General features: G+C 41.6%; 1 protein-coding gene across 1 annotated transcript in view; it reads right to left on the reverse strand.

The window, feature by feature from the left end:
• Positions 1-17,419, reverse strand: part of LOC135788147 (uncharacterized) — a 101,110-nt gene that overhangs the window by 16,208 nt on the left and 67,483 nt on the right. Inside the window, exons 93-126 of the mRNA XM_073813287.1 lie at positions 17,191-17,390; positions 16,930-17,030; positions 16,665-16,783; positions 16,405-16,572; positions 16,031-16,230; positions 15,787-15,887; positions 15,523-15,641; positions 15,262-15,429; positions 14,888-15,087; positions 12,783-12,883; positions 12,518-12,636; positions 12,259-12,426; positions 11,885-12,084; positions 11,637-11,737; positions 11,373-11,491; positions 11,112-11,279; positions 10,733-10,932; positions 10,472-10,572; positions 10,208-10,326; positions 9,948-10,115; positions 9,575-9,774; positions 9,314-9,414; positions 9,050-9,168; positions 8,789-8,956; positions 5,396-5,595; positions 5,134-5,234; positions 4,878-4,996; positions 4,618-4,785; positions 2,779-2,978; positions 2,518-2,618; positions 2,273-2,391; positions 2,013-2,180; positions 1,637-1,836; positions 1,390-1,490 (exon numbers count right to left, since the gene is read on the reverse strand). Of these exons, the coding sequence (XP_073669388.1) occupies positions 1,390-1,490; positions 1,637-1,836; positions 2,013-2,180; positions 2,273-2,391; positions 2,518-2,618; positions 2,779-2,978; positions 4,618-4,785; positions 4,878-4,996; positions 5,134-5,234; positions 5,396-5,595; positions 8,789-8,956; positions 9,050-9,168; positions 9,314-9,414; positions 9,575-9,774; positions 9,948-10,115; positions 10,208-10,326; positions 10,472-10,572; positions 10,733-10,932; positions 11,112-11,279; positions 11,373-11,491; positions 11,637-11,737; positions 11,885-12,084; positions 12,259-12,426; positions 12,518-12,636; positions 12,783-12,883; positions 14,888-15,087; positions 15,262-15,429; positions 15,523-15,641; positions 15,787-15,887; positions 16,031-16,230; positions 16,405-16,572; positions 16,665-16,783; positions 16,930-17,030; positions 17,191-17,390 (5,005 nt within the window). The remainder of the gene's footprint in view (positions 1-1,389; positions 1,491-1,636; positions 1,837-2,012; positions 2,181-2,272; positions 2,392-2,517; positions 2,619-2,778; positions 2,979-4,617; positions 4,786-4,877; positions 4,997-5,133; positions 5,235-5,395; positions 5,596-8,788; positions 8,957-9,049; positions 9,169-9,313; positions 9,415-9,574; positions 9,775-9,947; positions 10,116-10,207; positions 10,327-10,471; positions 10,573-10,732; positions 10,933-11,111; positions 11,280-11,372; positions 11,492-11,636; positions 11,738-11,884; positions 12,085-12,258; positions 12,427-12,517; positions 12,637-12,782; positions 12,884-14,887; positions 15,088-15,261; positions 15,430-15,522; positions 15,642-15,786; positions 15,888-16,030; positions 16,231-16,404; positions 16,573-16,664; positions 16,784-16,929; positions 17,031-17,190; positions 17,391-17,419) is intronic.

A 17,419-nucleotide genomic window follows, 5' to 3' on the forward strand; every position in this document is an offset into this window, starting at 1 on the left:
CAGCATCTGAATACAGGGTATGAATCGAGATCGTGATTCTTTTTTCGATAGACACAAGCAATAATACATACAGATCATCCGATCTGGAGATGTTCTTTTCACGATACCACTGTAGCGCGAGGGCGACTGAGGTACACTGCAGGGAGCTTGATTGATCTGAGCAATACAATCATACTTAGCCATCCGCCATTTGCGAACGGTCGGAAACACGTCCTTGTTGATACTTGGAAAGGAAGGAAAATGCATCTCTTTGTCATCTGACGTGCCGCCCGGTGTGGCTCTGTTGCGCGGGGACGGCGGTTGTGGTTTCGGCCGGGGTTGATATGGTGACGGCTGTGAGATGCCCCCCCCCCCTTTTTAACATATCTGCATGATTCACGTAGGTCACATTTTCAGGTCGGAAAATCCGGAATTCCGGATTAATCCGGAAAAATCACATCCCTGAATAAGGACTGAATTTTCATTTTTGGGAATTATCCCAAAAATGTTATTGTTGTAGAAATTATATTACTGGATGTTTAAACTTGTTCTTGTTTTTATATTGTAAATGTTGATAAAGAGATGGTTACTGACTTTTTGAGCGGTGCTTATATATATATATATATTAAAAGAGCTGAAGGAGTCCTTTAATATGTAAGATTGTTATAGTGATAACTTAATGTTAATTGTTTTTCAATGCTTATATAAAAGGACCTAAAGGAGACCTTTAAAATGTAAGATTGTTATAGTGATAACTTAATATGTCAATTGTTTGGCAATTGATTGTAATATTTTGGGATGTCTCTCACCTGCAGTTGGTTCTTTTGTTGAAACTTGAAACAATAAAGAACAAGTTCTTTACTGCAATATTTAAAGTCTCTTCTGTTATTGGAAAACAATAAATGTTTACTTTAGAATAGGGAACATACTCTTAAGTAATACTGCCTTAATATGCATATATTAGTGAGAAATATGCTTGTTACCTATTAATATACTCAGGGAATAGTTGAGTTATAAATAGTTTGTTAGTGTAGTACGACTTCTAAAAAACTGCTTCTGTGTAACAAGAATGTACTTTTTCTGCTCATTTAAATGTTTGTTTTGAAATGCCCATTCTATATTTATTTCACACTTATAAGCTACAAACTCAAACAGTGTACTAAGAACCTATAAAGTGTGTATTTTACACAATACAAGCTATTAGTATCTTTTGTTTTTAGTTAATAAGTTCAAAAACAAAAATAAGACAAAAACAAGACAACAACCAATAAATGGCTTATAAATAGCTTGTAACTGCTTACAGGTCACTAACTAGTCAGTTACACATACACTTATAAGTCATTAATTACTAACTAATTTCTGATCCTTAAAATATAAAGTGTTACCAAAAGTTCAATCAACTAGATTTACCCGATCCTGCGGTGTGTTTCAGATGATCCACCAGAACAATTGTGAGTTCCTGCTGTCTCTCCAGTGTCATCCTGTCAATGACGCTGCTAAGACCCTCAACGCTACATTGGAAATGTAAAATTAAAAGGTAAGATAGATGCCAATTTTGCCTGCTTTAGTGACTGACTAAAACATCTTGAGACAGGGCACCTAACGGGACAGTTAGTGCATTAAAGTACATGGCCAACAATGTGAGCATACTACGTACATTGCGTGGAATGCGATGCAGTCGCAGTAGGATGTTGCTGTTTGGAGCATCTCTGCAGTTATGCTGGGCAAGAGGGGAATCAATTGCACGGTGAACCAGGAAACCCAGTCTTCTCTCAAGAACTCAGTAAAATGGAGACTGATGATGGCAAAGGTCTGATTCATCATCATGTCCCTCACCACTGGATGGATTTTCAAAGCCTTGAGGAAATGACCAAACACAAAACAACATCAACAGACCCGGTACAAATTCCTTCAGCCCTCCTGAATTTTCGGCCGCACCATTTGTATCGAAAAAAACGGATGTAGACTTGTACATGTTTGCATGCTCTTCTATTACAATGACATGCTTACCAAAGATCAAAGAATGAACATACCTGTGAAGTCTGTGCGAGAGCTGCCAGGAAATCATTCACGTTTTGGAACGCATGGTCATTTTCTAGATGGTCAAATACCAAGGTGATCAGGTCTGGGTTGTTCAGTGCTCCGGAGTCCACCGTCACCTTAGCAACTTGGGAAGCGCTCAGAGAGGCCAGTGCCTCAAACTAAAAGGGAGAAACAAACAAAAGGTTGCAGACTGAGCATGGACATGAGGATACAGTCACAAAAATAATTGTAGAGCAAATCAAGGCCTTACATTGGAATAGTTCGCATTGAGCAATAGCAGATCTTGGAATGCCACGTAGACTGAGTATTTACCAAAGTTCATATCAAGCCAGGCGCTGAGACTGCTGCTGTCTGACCCGCAGGTTGATCCTACAACAATGCCATGCAGGGGAGACTCATTGAGAGAGAAACAGCAATAATGACAAGCAAAGCACAGTAATGCCTTTAATTTAAAAAAAAAACAGGCCAGGAAAAAGTTGAATCAACTAGACTTACCTGATCCACCGGTGTGTTTCAGATGATCCACCAGAACAAGTGTAAGCTCCTGCTGTCTCTCCAGTGACATCTGGTCATAGACGCTGCTAAGACCCTCAACGCTACATTGGAAATGTAAAATAAAAAGGTAAGATAGATGCCTATTTTTCCTGCTTTAAATGACTGACTAAAACAGATTGCGACCAGGCATCATGTTTTTACTGACAATGGCACAATAAGTACATTAGAGTGCATTGCCAGCAATGTTAACGTACTACGTACATTGCGTGGAATGCGATGCAGTTGTCGTCTGATGTTGCTCTCTGGAGCATCTCTGCAGTTATGCTTGGCAGTAGAGGAATCAATTTCACTGTGAACCAGGAAACCCAGTCTACTCCCAAGAACTGTGCAAAATGGAGACTGATGATGGCAAAGGTCCGATTCATCATGACGTCCCTCACCACCGGATGGATTTCCAAAGCCTTGAGAAAATGCCAAACAAAAAAGAACATCAACAGACCTGGTAAAAATTCCTTTAACCTTCATGAATTTTCTGCCGAGTCATTTGTATCGATCAAACGAATGCATACTTGTGCATACTTGCATGCATACCAGGGAACTACACTAACCTTTTCGACTGGTGGCACTTGCGCTACCAACTTTTTCAGTTACTGGCGCAAAATATGATTTGGTCGCACATATTTTTTTCAAGTTATATTAAGGCACTCTGGATAATAATGAACAATAATGAAACTGTATTGCATACAGATATGCTTTTTATTTTACTTGCCATCTTTTAAACCACATGCCTTCTTGTTCTCTTAAACGTTGCAGTGTTTCCCACAGATCTGAAATTTACTTGGTGGTGGTAGCCGGTGAAAAGGGCAATTATTACCCACTGACAAATTATGGTCTACTATACATGTGACGAAGAACTAATAATGTGTGACACAACACAATACTTTGATTTATTGAAAATTAATATTAATTTCACATTATATTTCATCAATCTAACCACCCCAAACTTTCTTTGCCATTAACAAAGCTGACACTGTTTGGCAATCACCACGAAAACACTTACTGTTTTGGCACTGATATATGAAGCAATTAGACCCCTTTTATCAAACTCAATATAATACAATACTATGTATAGTATATTAATAGACAGTGCAGGTCTATTATAAATGTGACTGATGTTATGACTGATGTTATAATGGTAATAATTTCTATTAGATAGAGCAGAAGCAGTAAAAGTGCCTATCTTTCTATTTCTCTCTTGCCGATTTAAAAAGCTTAATCCACTCATTTTTTCAGATTTAAAAGTCTACTTGCTGTCCCGGTGACAGACTTTACATTGCTTTGCTCGTTCAGTGCAATTGGCTTTACATTAGCATTGCTTTTTGCTACAATCTCTGTCCAAACTTAATATGGATATGGTTTCAGAAAAGATATGGTTTATTAATAATAAGATTATTAAAAAAATGTGAGAAAGAAAATGCAGCGCGTGGTCGTTACAAGAACCATCGCCATAGAAACCGAAGGCACGCTGAAACTGCACTTGAGCTTTAGCGCGGCAGCGTCATGGCCGTTTTCCGATCGACTCGGGTTATAAACACAACATTAATCAGACTTGGGACCCAAAGTAATTAAACTAGGACCTAACCGGACCCGACAGACCATTAAAAATATAAACCCGGAACCATACGGTAATGGGTCCCGTGCCTCAGTGAAGAAAGACCTCTGCTCAAGTTCAGAAACATGGAAGACACTGCGCTTGCGTCGCGTCGCACCTAATTCATTGAGAAACAGCTGAGCACGCAAACGCACACGGATAAGGAGAGACACGACGTGTCACGCAAAATGAAGCCAATGTCTTGATGCGGCTCAGAGCACGTTATAAAACGTATTCTTAAAATCCACATTTCTGTTTTAATAACTGCTCATAGTAAATCATAGCATATTGTCTAAAACATTAGATAGCACATTTGCGACCCATTAAAAATTAGGGTCGCAACGGCAGTTCAAAAGGTCACATATGCGACCATTTTGGTCGCAGTGTAGCTCCCTGCATACTCTTCTATTACAATGACATGCTTACCAAAGATCAAAGAATGAACATACCTGTGAAGTCTGTGCGAGAGCTGCCAGGAAATCATTCACGTTTTGGAACGCATGGTCATTTTCTAGATGGTCAAATACCAAGGTGATCATGTCTGGGTTGTACAGTGCTCCAGAGTTCACCGTAAGTTGAGCAACTTGGGAAGAGCTCAGATGGTCCAGTGCCTCAAACTGATGGGGAAAAACAATTGAAAGGATGCTGATTGAGCATAGACACCAGGAAACAGTCACAGAACAAATTGTGCATCAAATCAAGGCCTTACATGCCAAAAGTTTGCATTGAGCAGTAGCAGATCTTGGAATGCAACGTCGACTGAGAATTTACCAAAGTTCAAATCAAGCCAGGCGCTGAGACTGCTGGTGTCTGACCCACAGGTTGAGCCTGCAACAATGCCACGCAGGGGACACTCATTGAGAGAAATACAGCAATCATGACAAGCAGAGCACAGTTATGCCAAAAGAAGACATTCAAACAAGCAAAAATGGAGGCCGGGAAAAAGTTGAATCAACTGGACTTACCCGATCCACTAGTGTGTTTCAGATGATCCACCAGAACAAGTGTGAGCTCCTGCTGTCTCTCCAGTGACATCTGGTCATAGACGCTGCTAAGACCCTCAACGCTACATTGAAAATGTAAAATAAAAAAAGTAAGATAGATGCCTATTTTGGCTGCTTTAAACGAGTGACTAAAACATCTTGAGACAGGGCACCATGATTTTATTGACAATGGCACAAAAGGTGCATTAAAGTACATGGCCAAAAATGTTAGCGTACTACGTACATTGCGTGGAATGCAATGCAGTCGCCGTCTGATGTTGCTTTATGGAGCATCTCTGCAGTTATGCTGGGCAGGAGAGGAATCAGTTTCACAGTGAACCAGGAAACCCAGTCTACTCTCAAGAACTGTGTAAAATGGAGACTGATGATGGCAAAGGTCTGATTCATCATGATGTCCCTCACCGCCGGATGGATTTCCAAAGCCTTGAGGAAATAACCAAACACAAAAGAACATCAACAGACTAGAGTTGTAATCGGGCCTTAAAAGTTTGGCCCGAAAGAGCCCGAGCCCGATAGAATTCGGCCCGAGCCCGAAAGTACATTTTGATTGACAGCTTTTTAAAAGCCCGAACCCGTTTACAGCCCGAAATTATTTAAGTGTGCGCACGCACCAGCTTTTGTCAAAAATTAGTCATTTAGATGGGTTTTAACATTATTTATTAGGCTACAGGGCAGGCCACTTGGAAGTTGGAACAAAATAAAACAAGTCCTCCTGTAACATCGTAAAATCTTAGCACTCTAAATATGCCCAACATATTAACAGGCAAACACACCAATAATAATAATAATTTCTTAAAAAATTAAATTTAAGATAAATTCTAAATTAAGATGGGAATTTGGCAATACCAAAATAAGATGAAGGCTCCGCGGGATTTGCTTCGGAACTTCTCTCCAATACACTTAACATATAAATAGGCAAACACGCCAATAATAATAATAATTTCTTAACAAATTAAACAAAGATAAATTCTAAATTAAGATGGGAATTTGGCAATACCAAAATAAGATTAAGGCTTGCAGGATTTGCTTCAGCACTTCTCTCTAATACACTTAAATAAACATGCCAATAATAATAATAATTTCTAAACAAATTAAATTAAGATAAATTCTAAATAAGGATGGTTATTTGGCAATACCAAAATAAGATGAAGGCTCCGCGAGATTTGCTTCGGAACTTCTCTCCAATACACTTAACATATAAATAGGCAAACACGCCAATAATAATAATTTCTTAACAAATTAAACAAAGATAAATTCTAACTTAAGGTTGGTATTTGGCATTAACGAAATTAAAATAAAGACTCCACGGGATTCCACTTCGCTCCACAATCCAGCCTCAACGTGACATTGAATAGCAGCTGAAATTTAATAAAAGAATAATGACAGCATTAGCCTTTAAACTCTGTCTACATTATGTTTTTAAGACTCAATTAATATTAAGTTATTATTTGAAAAACCTTTACTCACCAAGATTACATGTTTTTGTGGAGAAAAATTATTGAATCCACTGTAGAAGGCTTTAGCGCGGTTCTGCGCTCACTGATGGTGCGTCCAGCAGCACTGAACACTGCTGCTGCTACTGGCCGGGATGCATAGTACTGATCTGGCTAATTTTGCAAGTTTTGGGTAGGATGGTTTGTTAATCTTCCACCAGCCAACAACATCAATATCATTTTCCATGACAGCAGCCGTATTAATGTAGCGCGTGACCTAGTCATCTTCCATGTCAGCTTGCTGTACATTTTCCCACTCCGCAAAATTCGTTATTTTTGCCGGAGGAGGAGTGGGTTCGACTCCAGAGAGCTCTGGGTCTCGAATCTCCACATCAAGTGCACCAGCAGCCATGGCTTGGAGAAGAGTGCGGGCATGCGCATGTACAGCATCCCTGTCTGATTGTGACAACATTCTCAGCTGATTAAATTTTGGCCAGAGGAATGTTGCGATCTTGTGGAGGTCCTGTATTATTACTTTACGCACGAGCCAGTCTTCGTGCCGTTTACGCACGACAGCTTGCTGAGGGGAGTCCAGGGCGTTGGGCTGACAGTGGCGTTTCAGTTTCTCACACCAGAGACACACACTATTAAGTGTTGGATACTTGTCTCCTTCAAGTTCCCTCTGTGCTTCATAGAACAGCTTCAGAAAGTCTATCAAAAAGCTCAGTGTGTCCGGTGCTATTTTTTCAATGCGCATGCTCTCCCCTCATGCCTCCAGCTTTTAATGGAGCTCATGATAAACAGTCTGTATAGACGTCAGTGTGAGGTACACCGTACTGAACCGTGTGTCTCCCATTTGCAGCAATGTTGTTGACAGTTGCGCAGCCAATCCCGACTGTTTAACGTACCTGACTATTGATTTAGTGGCAGAAATGGTATCTGCTATGTCCGGAGCACCGTCGGCTTTGGATAACTCGCCAGTGTCGAGTCCATGGCGCAGTACCGTATTAATGACATGGTCAATGCAGTCCAATCTCTGGTATGGTCGCAGAGCTAATTTAATGTTTGCCCCCTCATCAGTCACCCATACAATTTTTCTGAGAGATGAAGCGTCAAGGCCAAATTTTGTCACAAGTAGTTTCAATATCTCCCTTCTGATATTTTCTCCCGTCTTTGCCGCTTCCAAAGGAAACATTATAGTTGTCAGGGTTTTATTCACCAGTTCCATATCCTCACTTATGAAATGGCATGTGATTGTCAAATAACTAATTTTCCGATAATCCTCGGTCCACATGTCTGTGGTCATTGCAACTGTGCCATCCTTCAACAAAGTTTTAAGTTTCTGTACTAAAGCTTCCCTCTTTTCTTCTGCCATGTCAGTGCACCTTTTCGCAATTGTCACATGGTGGGGAATAACAGAGTTTATGGGAACCCTCCCTTACACAGCCCCGACATTAATTAGTTCTTGTGCCAGCTCCTCAAACCCCTCGCCATTTACGATATTAAAAGGCCTAATGTCTGTACAGCAAAAGCTAACACACTTCTCCGTCATCATTTGTTTCACCATTGCAGGGATGGGTTTTGATGCTGTAACAAACGATTTGATTGTAGATTGATCCTGGGCACCGGCAGGTGTTAAACAGCTTTGACCAACATGTCTTATCAGCAACGAATTCCCTGTCGTTTTGCTGTCGTACTTTAAAAGATTGTCGCATTTCATGATTTTACATAACCCACTGGCTCATTATTCTCATTATGCACATGGTCAAAACTTTTCCACACATCAGACTTTGCTTTACTTGCTGGTGCAACCAAAACGTAATCGCCAGAGGCAAGCCTCCGTTTCACCTCCTCAGCATCCATTTTCGCGTCTTTCTCGCGCTAATCGAAATGCATCACATTACCGCTTAAAGCGGAGGCGCAAGCTCGAACCTGGCCCAAGCCCGTGTAAAATGTTAGAAATTACGGCCGAACCCGACCGAACCCGTCGGGTCCCGATGGGTACCGTCGGGTTCGGGCAAAGATCTTCAGCTCTACAACAGACCCGGTTAAAATTCCTTCAGCCCTCCTGAATTTTATGCCGCGTCATTTGTATCAATCAAACAAATGCAGACTTGTGCATAGTTGCATGCATACTCCTCAATTAAATGACATGCTTACCCAAGATCAAAAATTTAACATACCTCTGAATTCTGGGCGAGACCTGCCAGGAAATCATTCACGTTCTGAAACGCATTGGCATTTTCTAGATGGTCAAACACCATGGTGATCATGTCTGGGTGGTTCAGTGCTCCAGAGTTCACCGTAAGTTGAGCAACTTGGGAAGCGCTCAGAAGGTCCAGTGCCTCAAACTGATGGGGGCAAAACAAACTAAAGGTTGCAGACTGTGCATGGACATCAGGATACAGTCACAGAATAAATTGTGCAGCACATCAATGACTTACATTGGAGAAGTTTGCATTGAGCAGTAGCAAATCTTGGAATGCCACGTAGACTGAGAATTGACCAAAGTTCATATCAAGCCAGACTCTGAGACTGCTGGTGTCTGACCCACAGGTTGAGCCTGCAACAATGCCACGCAGAAGAGACTCATTGAGAGAGAAACAGCAATCATGTCAGGCAAAGCACAGTAATGCCTTTAAGGCACAAAAAGCAATTCAAACAAACATAAATCAAGGCCCGGAAAAAGTTCAATCAACTAGACTAACCCGATCCGCCAGTGTGTTTCAAATGGTCCACCAGAACAATTGTGAGCTCCTGCTGTCTCTGTAGAGACATCTGGTCAAAGACGCTGCTAAGACCCTCAACCCTACATTGGAAGTGTAAAATAAAAAGGTAAGATAGATGCCAATTTTGCCTGCTTTAAATGACTGACTAAAACATCTTGAGAGAGGGCACCATGATTTTATTGACAATTGCCCAATAAGTGCATTAAAGTACATGGCCAGCAATGGTAGCGTACTACATACATTGCGTGGAATGCAATGCAGTCGCCGTCTGATGTTGCTTTCTGGAGCATCTCTGCAGTTATGCTGGGCAGGAGAGGCATCAGTTTTACCGTGAACCAGGAAACCCAGTCTATTCCCAAGAACTGTGTAAAATGGAGACTAATGATGGCAAAGGTCCGATTCATCATGATGTCCCTCACCACAGGATGGAATTCGAAAGTCTTGAGGAAATGACCAAACACAAAAGAACATTAACAGACCCGGTTAAAATTCCTTCAGCCCTCCTGAATTTTCTGCACCACAATGTGGATCAATCAAACGGATGCAGACTTGTATGTTTGCATGCTGTTCTATTACAATGTCATGCTTTCCCAAGATCAAAGATAGAACATACCTGCGAATTCTGGGTGAGACCTGCAAGGAAATCATTCACGTTCTGGAAGGCATCACCATTTTCTAAATGGTCAAATACCATGGTGATCATGTCTGGGTTGTTCAGTGCTCCAGAGTCCACCGTCAGCTTAGCAACTTGGGAAGCGCTCAGAGAGTCCAGTGCCTCAAACTAATGGGGAGCAACAAATGAAAGGTTGCAGACTGAGCATGGACACCAGAATACAGTCACAGAACAAATTGTGCAGCACATCAAGGCCTTACATTGAAAAAGTTCTCATTGAGCAATAGCAGATCTTGGAATGCCACGTAGACTGAGAATTTACCAAAGTTCACATCAAGCCAGGCTCTGAGACTGCTGGTGTCTGATCCACAGGTTGAGCCTGCAACAATGCCACGCAGGAGAGACTCATTAACAGTGAAACAGCAATCATGACAGGCAAAGCACAGAAATGTTTTTAAGGCACAAGATGCAATTCAAACAAACATAAATCAAGACCTTGAAAAAGTGGAATCAACTAGATTTACCCGATTCACTGGAGTGTTTCAGATGATCCACCAGAACAATTGTGAGCTCCTGCTGTCTCTCCAGTGACATCTTTTCAAAGACACTGCTGAGACCCTCAATGCTACATTGGAAATGTACAATAAAAAGGTAAGATAGATGCCTATTATGCCTGCTTTAAATGACTGACTAAAACATCTTAAGAGAGGGCACCGTGATTTTATTGACAATTGCCCAATAAGCTCATTAAAGTACATGGCCAGCATTGGTAGCGTACTACGTACATTGCGTGGAATGCAATGCAGTCGCCATCTGATGTTGCTTTCTGGAGCATCTCTGGAGTTATGCTGGGCAGGAGAGGCATCAGTTTTACCGTGAACCAGGAAACCCAGTCTACTCTCACGAACTGTGTAAAATGGAGACTAATGATGGCAAAGGTCCGATTCATCATGATGTCCCTCACCACCGGATGGATTTCCAAATCCTTGAGGAAATGACCAAAGACAAAAGAACATAAACAGACCCGGTACAAATTCCTTTAGCCCTCCTGAATTTTCTGCCGCTGCATTTGTATCGATCAAATTAATGCAGACTTGTGCATAGTCGCATGCATGCAGTTTTATTACAATTTCATGCTTACCCAAGATCAAAGATTGAACATACCTGCGAATTCTGGGCTAGACCGGTCAGGAAATCATTCACGTTCTGGAACGCATCTACATTTTCTAGATGGCCAAATACCATGGTGATCATATCTGGGTTGTTCAGTGCTCCAGAGTTCACCGTAAGTTGAGCAACTTGGGAAGCGCTTAGAAGGTCCAGTGCCTCAAACTGATGGGGGAAAAACAAACAAAATTTTGCAGACTGAGCATAGACCCCAGGATACAGTCACAGAATAAATTGTGCAGCACATCAAGGCCTTACATTGGAAAACTTTGCATTGAGCAGTAGCAGATCTTGGAATGCCACGTAGACTGAGAATTGACCAAAGTTCATATCAAGCCAGACTCTGAGACTGCTGGTGTCTGACCCACAGGTTGAGCCTGCAACAATGCCACGCAGGAGAGACTCATTGAGAGAGAAACAGCAATCATGACAGGCAAAGCACAGTAATGCCTTTAAGGCACAAGAAGCAAATCAAACAAACAAAAATCAAGGCCGGGAAAAAGTTGAATAAACTAGACCTACCCGATCCGCCAGTGTTTTTCAGATGGTCCACCAGAACAATTGTGAGCTCCTGCTGTCTCTCCAGTGACATCTGGTTAAACACGCTGTTTAGACCCTCAACGCTACATTGAATATGTAAAATTAAAAGGTAAGATAGATGCCAATTTTGCCTGCTTTATGTGACTGACTAAAACATCTTGAGAAAGGGCACCTAACGGGACAATAAGTGCATTAAAGTACATAGCCAACAACGTGAGCATACTACGTACATTGCGTGGAATGTGATGCAGTCGCTGTAGGATGTTGCTTTCTGGAGCATCTCTGCAGTTATGCTGGGTAAGAGAGAAATAATTTTCATGGTGAACCAGGAAACCCAGTCTCCTCTCAAGAACTCTGTAAAATGGAGACTGATGATGGCAAAGGTCCGATTCATCATGATGTCCCTCACCACTGGATGGATTTCCAAAGCCTTGAGGAAATGACCAAACAAAGAAGAACATCAACAGACCTTGTAAAAATTCCTTCAGCCCTCCTGAATTTTCGGCCGCGCCATTTGGATCGATCAAACAGATGCAGACTTGTACATTTTGCATGCTCTTCTATTACAATGACATGCTTTCCCAAGATCAAAAAAAGAATATACCTGCGAATTCTCTGTGAGACCTGCCAGGAAATCATTCATGTTCTGGAACGCATCGCCATTTTCTAGATGGTCAAATACCATGGTGATCATGTCTGGGTTGTTCAGTGCTCCATAGTCCACCGTCAGCTTAGCAACTTGGAAAGTGCTAAGAGAGTCCAGTGCTTCAAACTAATGGTAAAAACAAACGAAAGGTTGCAGACTGAGCATGGACATGAGATTACAGTCACAGAACAAATTGTGCAGCAAATTAAGGCCTTACATTGAAAAAGTTTGCATTGAGCAGTAGCAGATCTTGGAATTCCACATAGATTGAGAATTGACCAAAGTTCACATCAAGCCAGGCTCTTAAACTGCTGGTGTCTGACCCGCAGGTTGAGCCTACAACAATGCCACACAGGGGAGACTCAATAAGAGAGAAACAGCAAAAATGACAAACAAAGCACAGTAATGCCTTTTAACGCAATAGAAGCAATTCAATTGAGAAAAAATGGAGGCTGGGAAAAAGTTGAATCAACTAGACTTACCTGATCTGCCGGAGTGTTTCAGATGATCCACCAGAACAAGTGTGAGCTCCTGCTGTCTCTCCAGTGACATCTGGTCAAAGACGTTGCTAAGACCCTCAACGCTACATTGGAAATGTAAATTAAAAATGTAAAATAGATACCTATTTTGTCTGTTTTAAATGGCTGAGTAAAACAGCTTGAGACCAGCCATCATGTTTTTATTGACAATGCATTAAAGCTCCACTGTGTAATATCTACTCCCATCTAGCGGTGAAATTCTATATGACAACCAACTGAATATTACTTTCTAGCCCCCCATTCGGAAGGCGTTTTAACTCGTACGGTGGCCATGTCATGCCAAGGTTAACATGGCTGCCAGTAACTACAAAGCAAAAGCAATGAAAAAAATAAACAATTTGCAATGTCCTTTGTCTGTGATCCGTCAAAGCACAAAGATTTATGTTAAACATGAAAAGGTCTGATTTTCATGATATGTCCGCTTAAAATCACATACCTTAGACACTCCTTTTTCATCGACACGAGGAAAAATATCCCAGGGGCTGTTACACTTGGTATTAAGATGTGTTTTCGTCGATCGGATCACAAGTGGACGAGAGAGACACATCACGTTTACACTTGGTGTTAAAATCCGTCTCTTTTTGTCCATTTTCGACCGCTTCCCTCCAGACTACTGAGGGGATGGTCTGTGGATGAGTCCCTCTCCTGTCATTTAATCATGAGCAGGAGTAATGACGAGTTTAAATGGACGCGAACTAATATTATGTCAGAGTCCAATATGTTTTAAGTAAACGTTACATGTCCGTGTATATGTAAGAGCTTTCTCTGATATTGGTGAAAAAAGATCGCGCAACTTTCACATGCTTGTAAAATGAAACGAAAAACGCGAAGATCAGACGCTTTTATCAATGAAAGGCTAAAAATAGCGCTGTACACCGTATGTTTGTGCTAGAGGTCAGAAAAGATGAAAAACATTGATCTCAGTACCTCAGATTACATAAACGGGTGGAGAGACGGCATGTGGCTGTTCGAACACATTAAACCACATGCGTGTTTACACTAACAAGTGTTATGCATAACCATGCTATAGTTACACAAGCAACTATAAAACTTCGAGTTTACACCATAGACCAGGGGTTCTCAAAGTCCGGACTCCGGTCCGGATCCGGACCCGACGGGAACTTGATCTGGACCCGCATTCACTTCATATTACAAGTGCATTAATTTCTATGTGATTGATTAAATGTGTGCATTTGCTACTTTACAAATGCATATTAAACTTGTTAACCATTCGTTTAGTTTTTATTTTATTTTTAGATTTAAGAGTATTTCTGGTCCAAAAATAAGGGTTATTCAAAAATGTCCTAACGCTGTAGCCATCACACCCAGATATTATGCACAGCTACTTCATGTACTACGGCTTTTGATCAGTAAGTCCTTATCAATCTGAAATCACTGTTGGTTTGAGTTGTTTAAAACATACATTTGAAAAAGCAATACTCGGCTTTGATTAGTGGGTGGGTAGTAATTACACATGAATGAGCACATACTTATGAAAGAAAACATGGGTTTTTGCTAAGAATTAACTCAAAAAAGTACACAGTGGAGCTTTAAAGTACCATATTTTCCGCACTATAAGGCGCACTTAAAAGCCTTTAATTTTCTCAAAAAACGACAGTGCGCCTTATAATCCAGAACGCCTTATATATGGATCAAGGCAAACTCTGGGTCAATGTCAAAATGTTCCGGCCGGTTCGCGCGAGGGCGCTTCTGCGGCCGGCTCGCGCGAGTATCAGACTGTTTCATTTACAACGTGTTTACGTTTAAACAACGTCACCATGGTGAACTGAGTTTTCAGAAGGCTTAATAAAGTTTGACTTTATCTGACATTGCCTTTAGCACAGCTCCATCTAGTGGATGCATAACGCAAACCCAGTCAAACGTTTGACTGCAGTATCTTTTATTCTATGCGCCTTATAACCCGGTGCGCCCTATATATAAAAAAAATTCTAAAATAGGCCATTCATTGAAGGTGCGCCTCATAATCCGGTGCGCCATATAGTGCAGAAAATACGGTACATGGCCAGCAATTTTAGCGTAATACGTACATTGCGTGGAATGCAATGCAGTTGCCGTAGGATGTTGCTGTCTGGAGCATCTCTGCAGTTATGCTGGGCAGGAGAGGAATCAGTTTCACTGTGAACCAGGAAACCCAGTCTACTCTCAAGAACTCTGTAAAATGGAGATTGATGATGGCAAAGGTCCGATTCATCATGACATCCCTCACCACTGGATGGATTTCCAAAGCCTTGAGGAAATGCATAACACAGAAGAACATCAACAGACCTGCTACAAATTCCTTTAGCCCTCCTGAATTTTCTGCCACGTCACTTGTATCGATCAAACTAATGCAGATGTGTGCCTGTTTGCATGCTCTTTTATTACAATGACATCCTTACTCAATATCAAAGATTGAACATACCTGCGAATTCTGGGCAAGACCTGCCAAGAAATCATTCACATTCTGGAACGGATTGCCTTTTTCTAGATGGTCAAATACCATGGTGATCATGTCTGGGTTGTTTAGTGCTCCAGAGGCCACCGTAAGTTGAGCAACTTGGGAAGCGCTCAGAAGGTCCAGTGCCTCAAACTAATGAGGGGAAAAGCAAACAAAAGGTTGCAGACTGAGAATGGAAACCAAGATACAGTCACAGAAAAATTGTGTAGCACATCAAGGCCTTACTTTGGAAAAGTTTGCATTGAGCAGTTGCAGATCTTGGAATGCTACGTAGACTGAGAATTTACCAAAGTTCACATCAAACCAGGCTCTGAGACTGCTGGTGTCTGACCCACAGGTTGAGCCTGCAACAATGCCACGCAGTAGAGACTCATTGAGAGAGAAACAGCAATCATGACAGGCAAATCACAGTAATGCCTTTAAGGCACAAGAAGCAATTCAAACAAACATAAATCAAGGCTGGGAAAAAGTTCAATCAGCTAGAGTTACCTGATCCGCCGGTGTGTTTCAGATGATCCACCAGAACAATTGTGAGTTCCTGCTGTCTCTCCAGTGACATCTGGTCAATGACGCTGCTAAGACCCTCAACTCTACATTGGAAATGTAAAATTAAAATGTTAGATGCCAATTTTGCCTGCTTTAAGTGACCGACTAAAACATCTTGATACAGGGCACCTATCAGGACAATAATTGCATTTAAGTACATGGCCAACAATGTGAGCATACTACGTACATTGCGTGAAATGCGATGCAGTCGCCGTAGGATGTTGCTGTCTGGAGCATCTCTGCAGTTATGCTGGGCAAGAGAGGAATCAGTTTCACGGTGAACCAGGAATCCCAGTCTCCTTTCAAGAACTCTGTGAAATGGAGACTGATGATAGCAAATGTCCGATTTATCATCATGTCCCTCACCACTGAATGGATTTCCAAAACCTTGAGGAAATGACCAAACACAAAAGAACATCAACTGACCCGGTACAAATACCTTCAGCCCTCCTGAATTTTCTGCTGCGAAATTTGGATCGATCAAAGGACGCAGACTTGTACATGTTTGCATGCTCTTCTATTACAATTACATGCTTTCCCAAGATCAAAAAAAGAACATACCTGCAAATTCTGGGTGAGACCAGTCAAGAAATCATTCATGTTCTGGAACGCATCGCCATTTTCTAGATGGTCAAATACCATGGTGATCAGGTCTGGGTTGTTCAGTGCTCCGGAGTCCACCGTCACCTTAGCAACTTGGGAAGCGCTCAGAGAGGCCAGTGCCTCAAACTAAAAGGGAGAAACAAACAAAAGGTTGCAGACTGAGCATGGACATGAGGATACAGTCACAAAAATAATTGTAGAGCAAATCAAGGCCTTACATTGGAATAGTTCGCATTGAGCAATAGCAGATCTTGGAATGCCACGTAGACTGAGTATTTACCAAAGTTCATATCAAGCCAGGCGCTGAGACTGCTGCTGTCTGACCCGCAGGTTGATCCTACAACAATGCCATGCAGGGGAGACTCATTGAGAGAGAAACAGCAATCATGACAAGCAAAGCACAATAATGCCTTTTAACGGAAAAGAACCAATTTATACAAGCAAAAATGGAGATTGGGAAAAAGTTGAATCAACTAGACTTACCCGATTCGCTGGTGTGTTTCAGATGATCCACCAGAATAAGTGTGAGCTCCTGCTGTCTCTCCAGTGATATCTGGTCAAAGACGCTGCTAAGACCCTTAACGCTACATTGGAAATATAAAATAAAAAGGTAAGATATATGCCTATTTTGGCTGCTTTAAATGACTTACTTAAACATCTTAAGACAGGGCACCATGATTTTATTGATAATGGCACAATAAGTGCATTAAAGTACATGGCCAACAATTTTAGAGTACGACGTACATTGCGTGGAATGCAATGCAGTCGCCGTCTGATGTTGCTGTCTTGAGCATCTCTGCTGTTATGCTCGGCAGGAGAGGAATCAGTTTCACCGTGAACCAGGAAACCCAGTCTACTCTCAAGAACTCTGTAAAATGAAGACTGATGATGGCAAAGGTCCGATTCATCATGATGTCCCTCACCACCGGATGAATATCCAAAGCCTTGAGGAAATGACCAAACACAAAAGAAC

The sequence above is a fragment of the Paramisgurnus dabryanus genome, chromosome 23, assembly GCF_030506205.2.
Source record: "Paramisgurnus dabryanus chromosome 23, PD_genome_1.1, whole genome shotgun sequence".
Lineage (NCBI taxonomy): Eukaryota > Metazoa > Chordata > Actinopteri > Cypriniformes > Cobitidae > Paramisgurnus > Paramisgurnus dabryanus.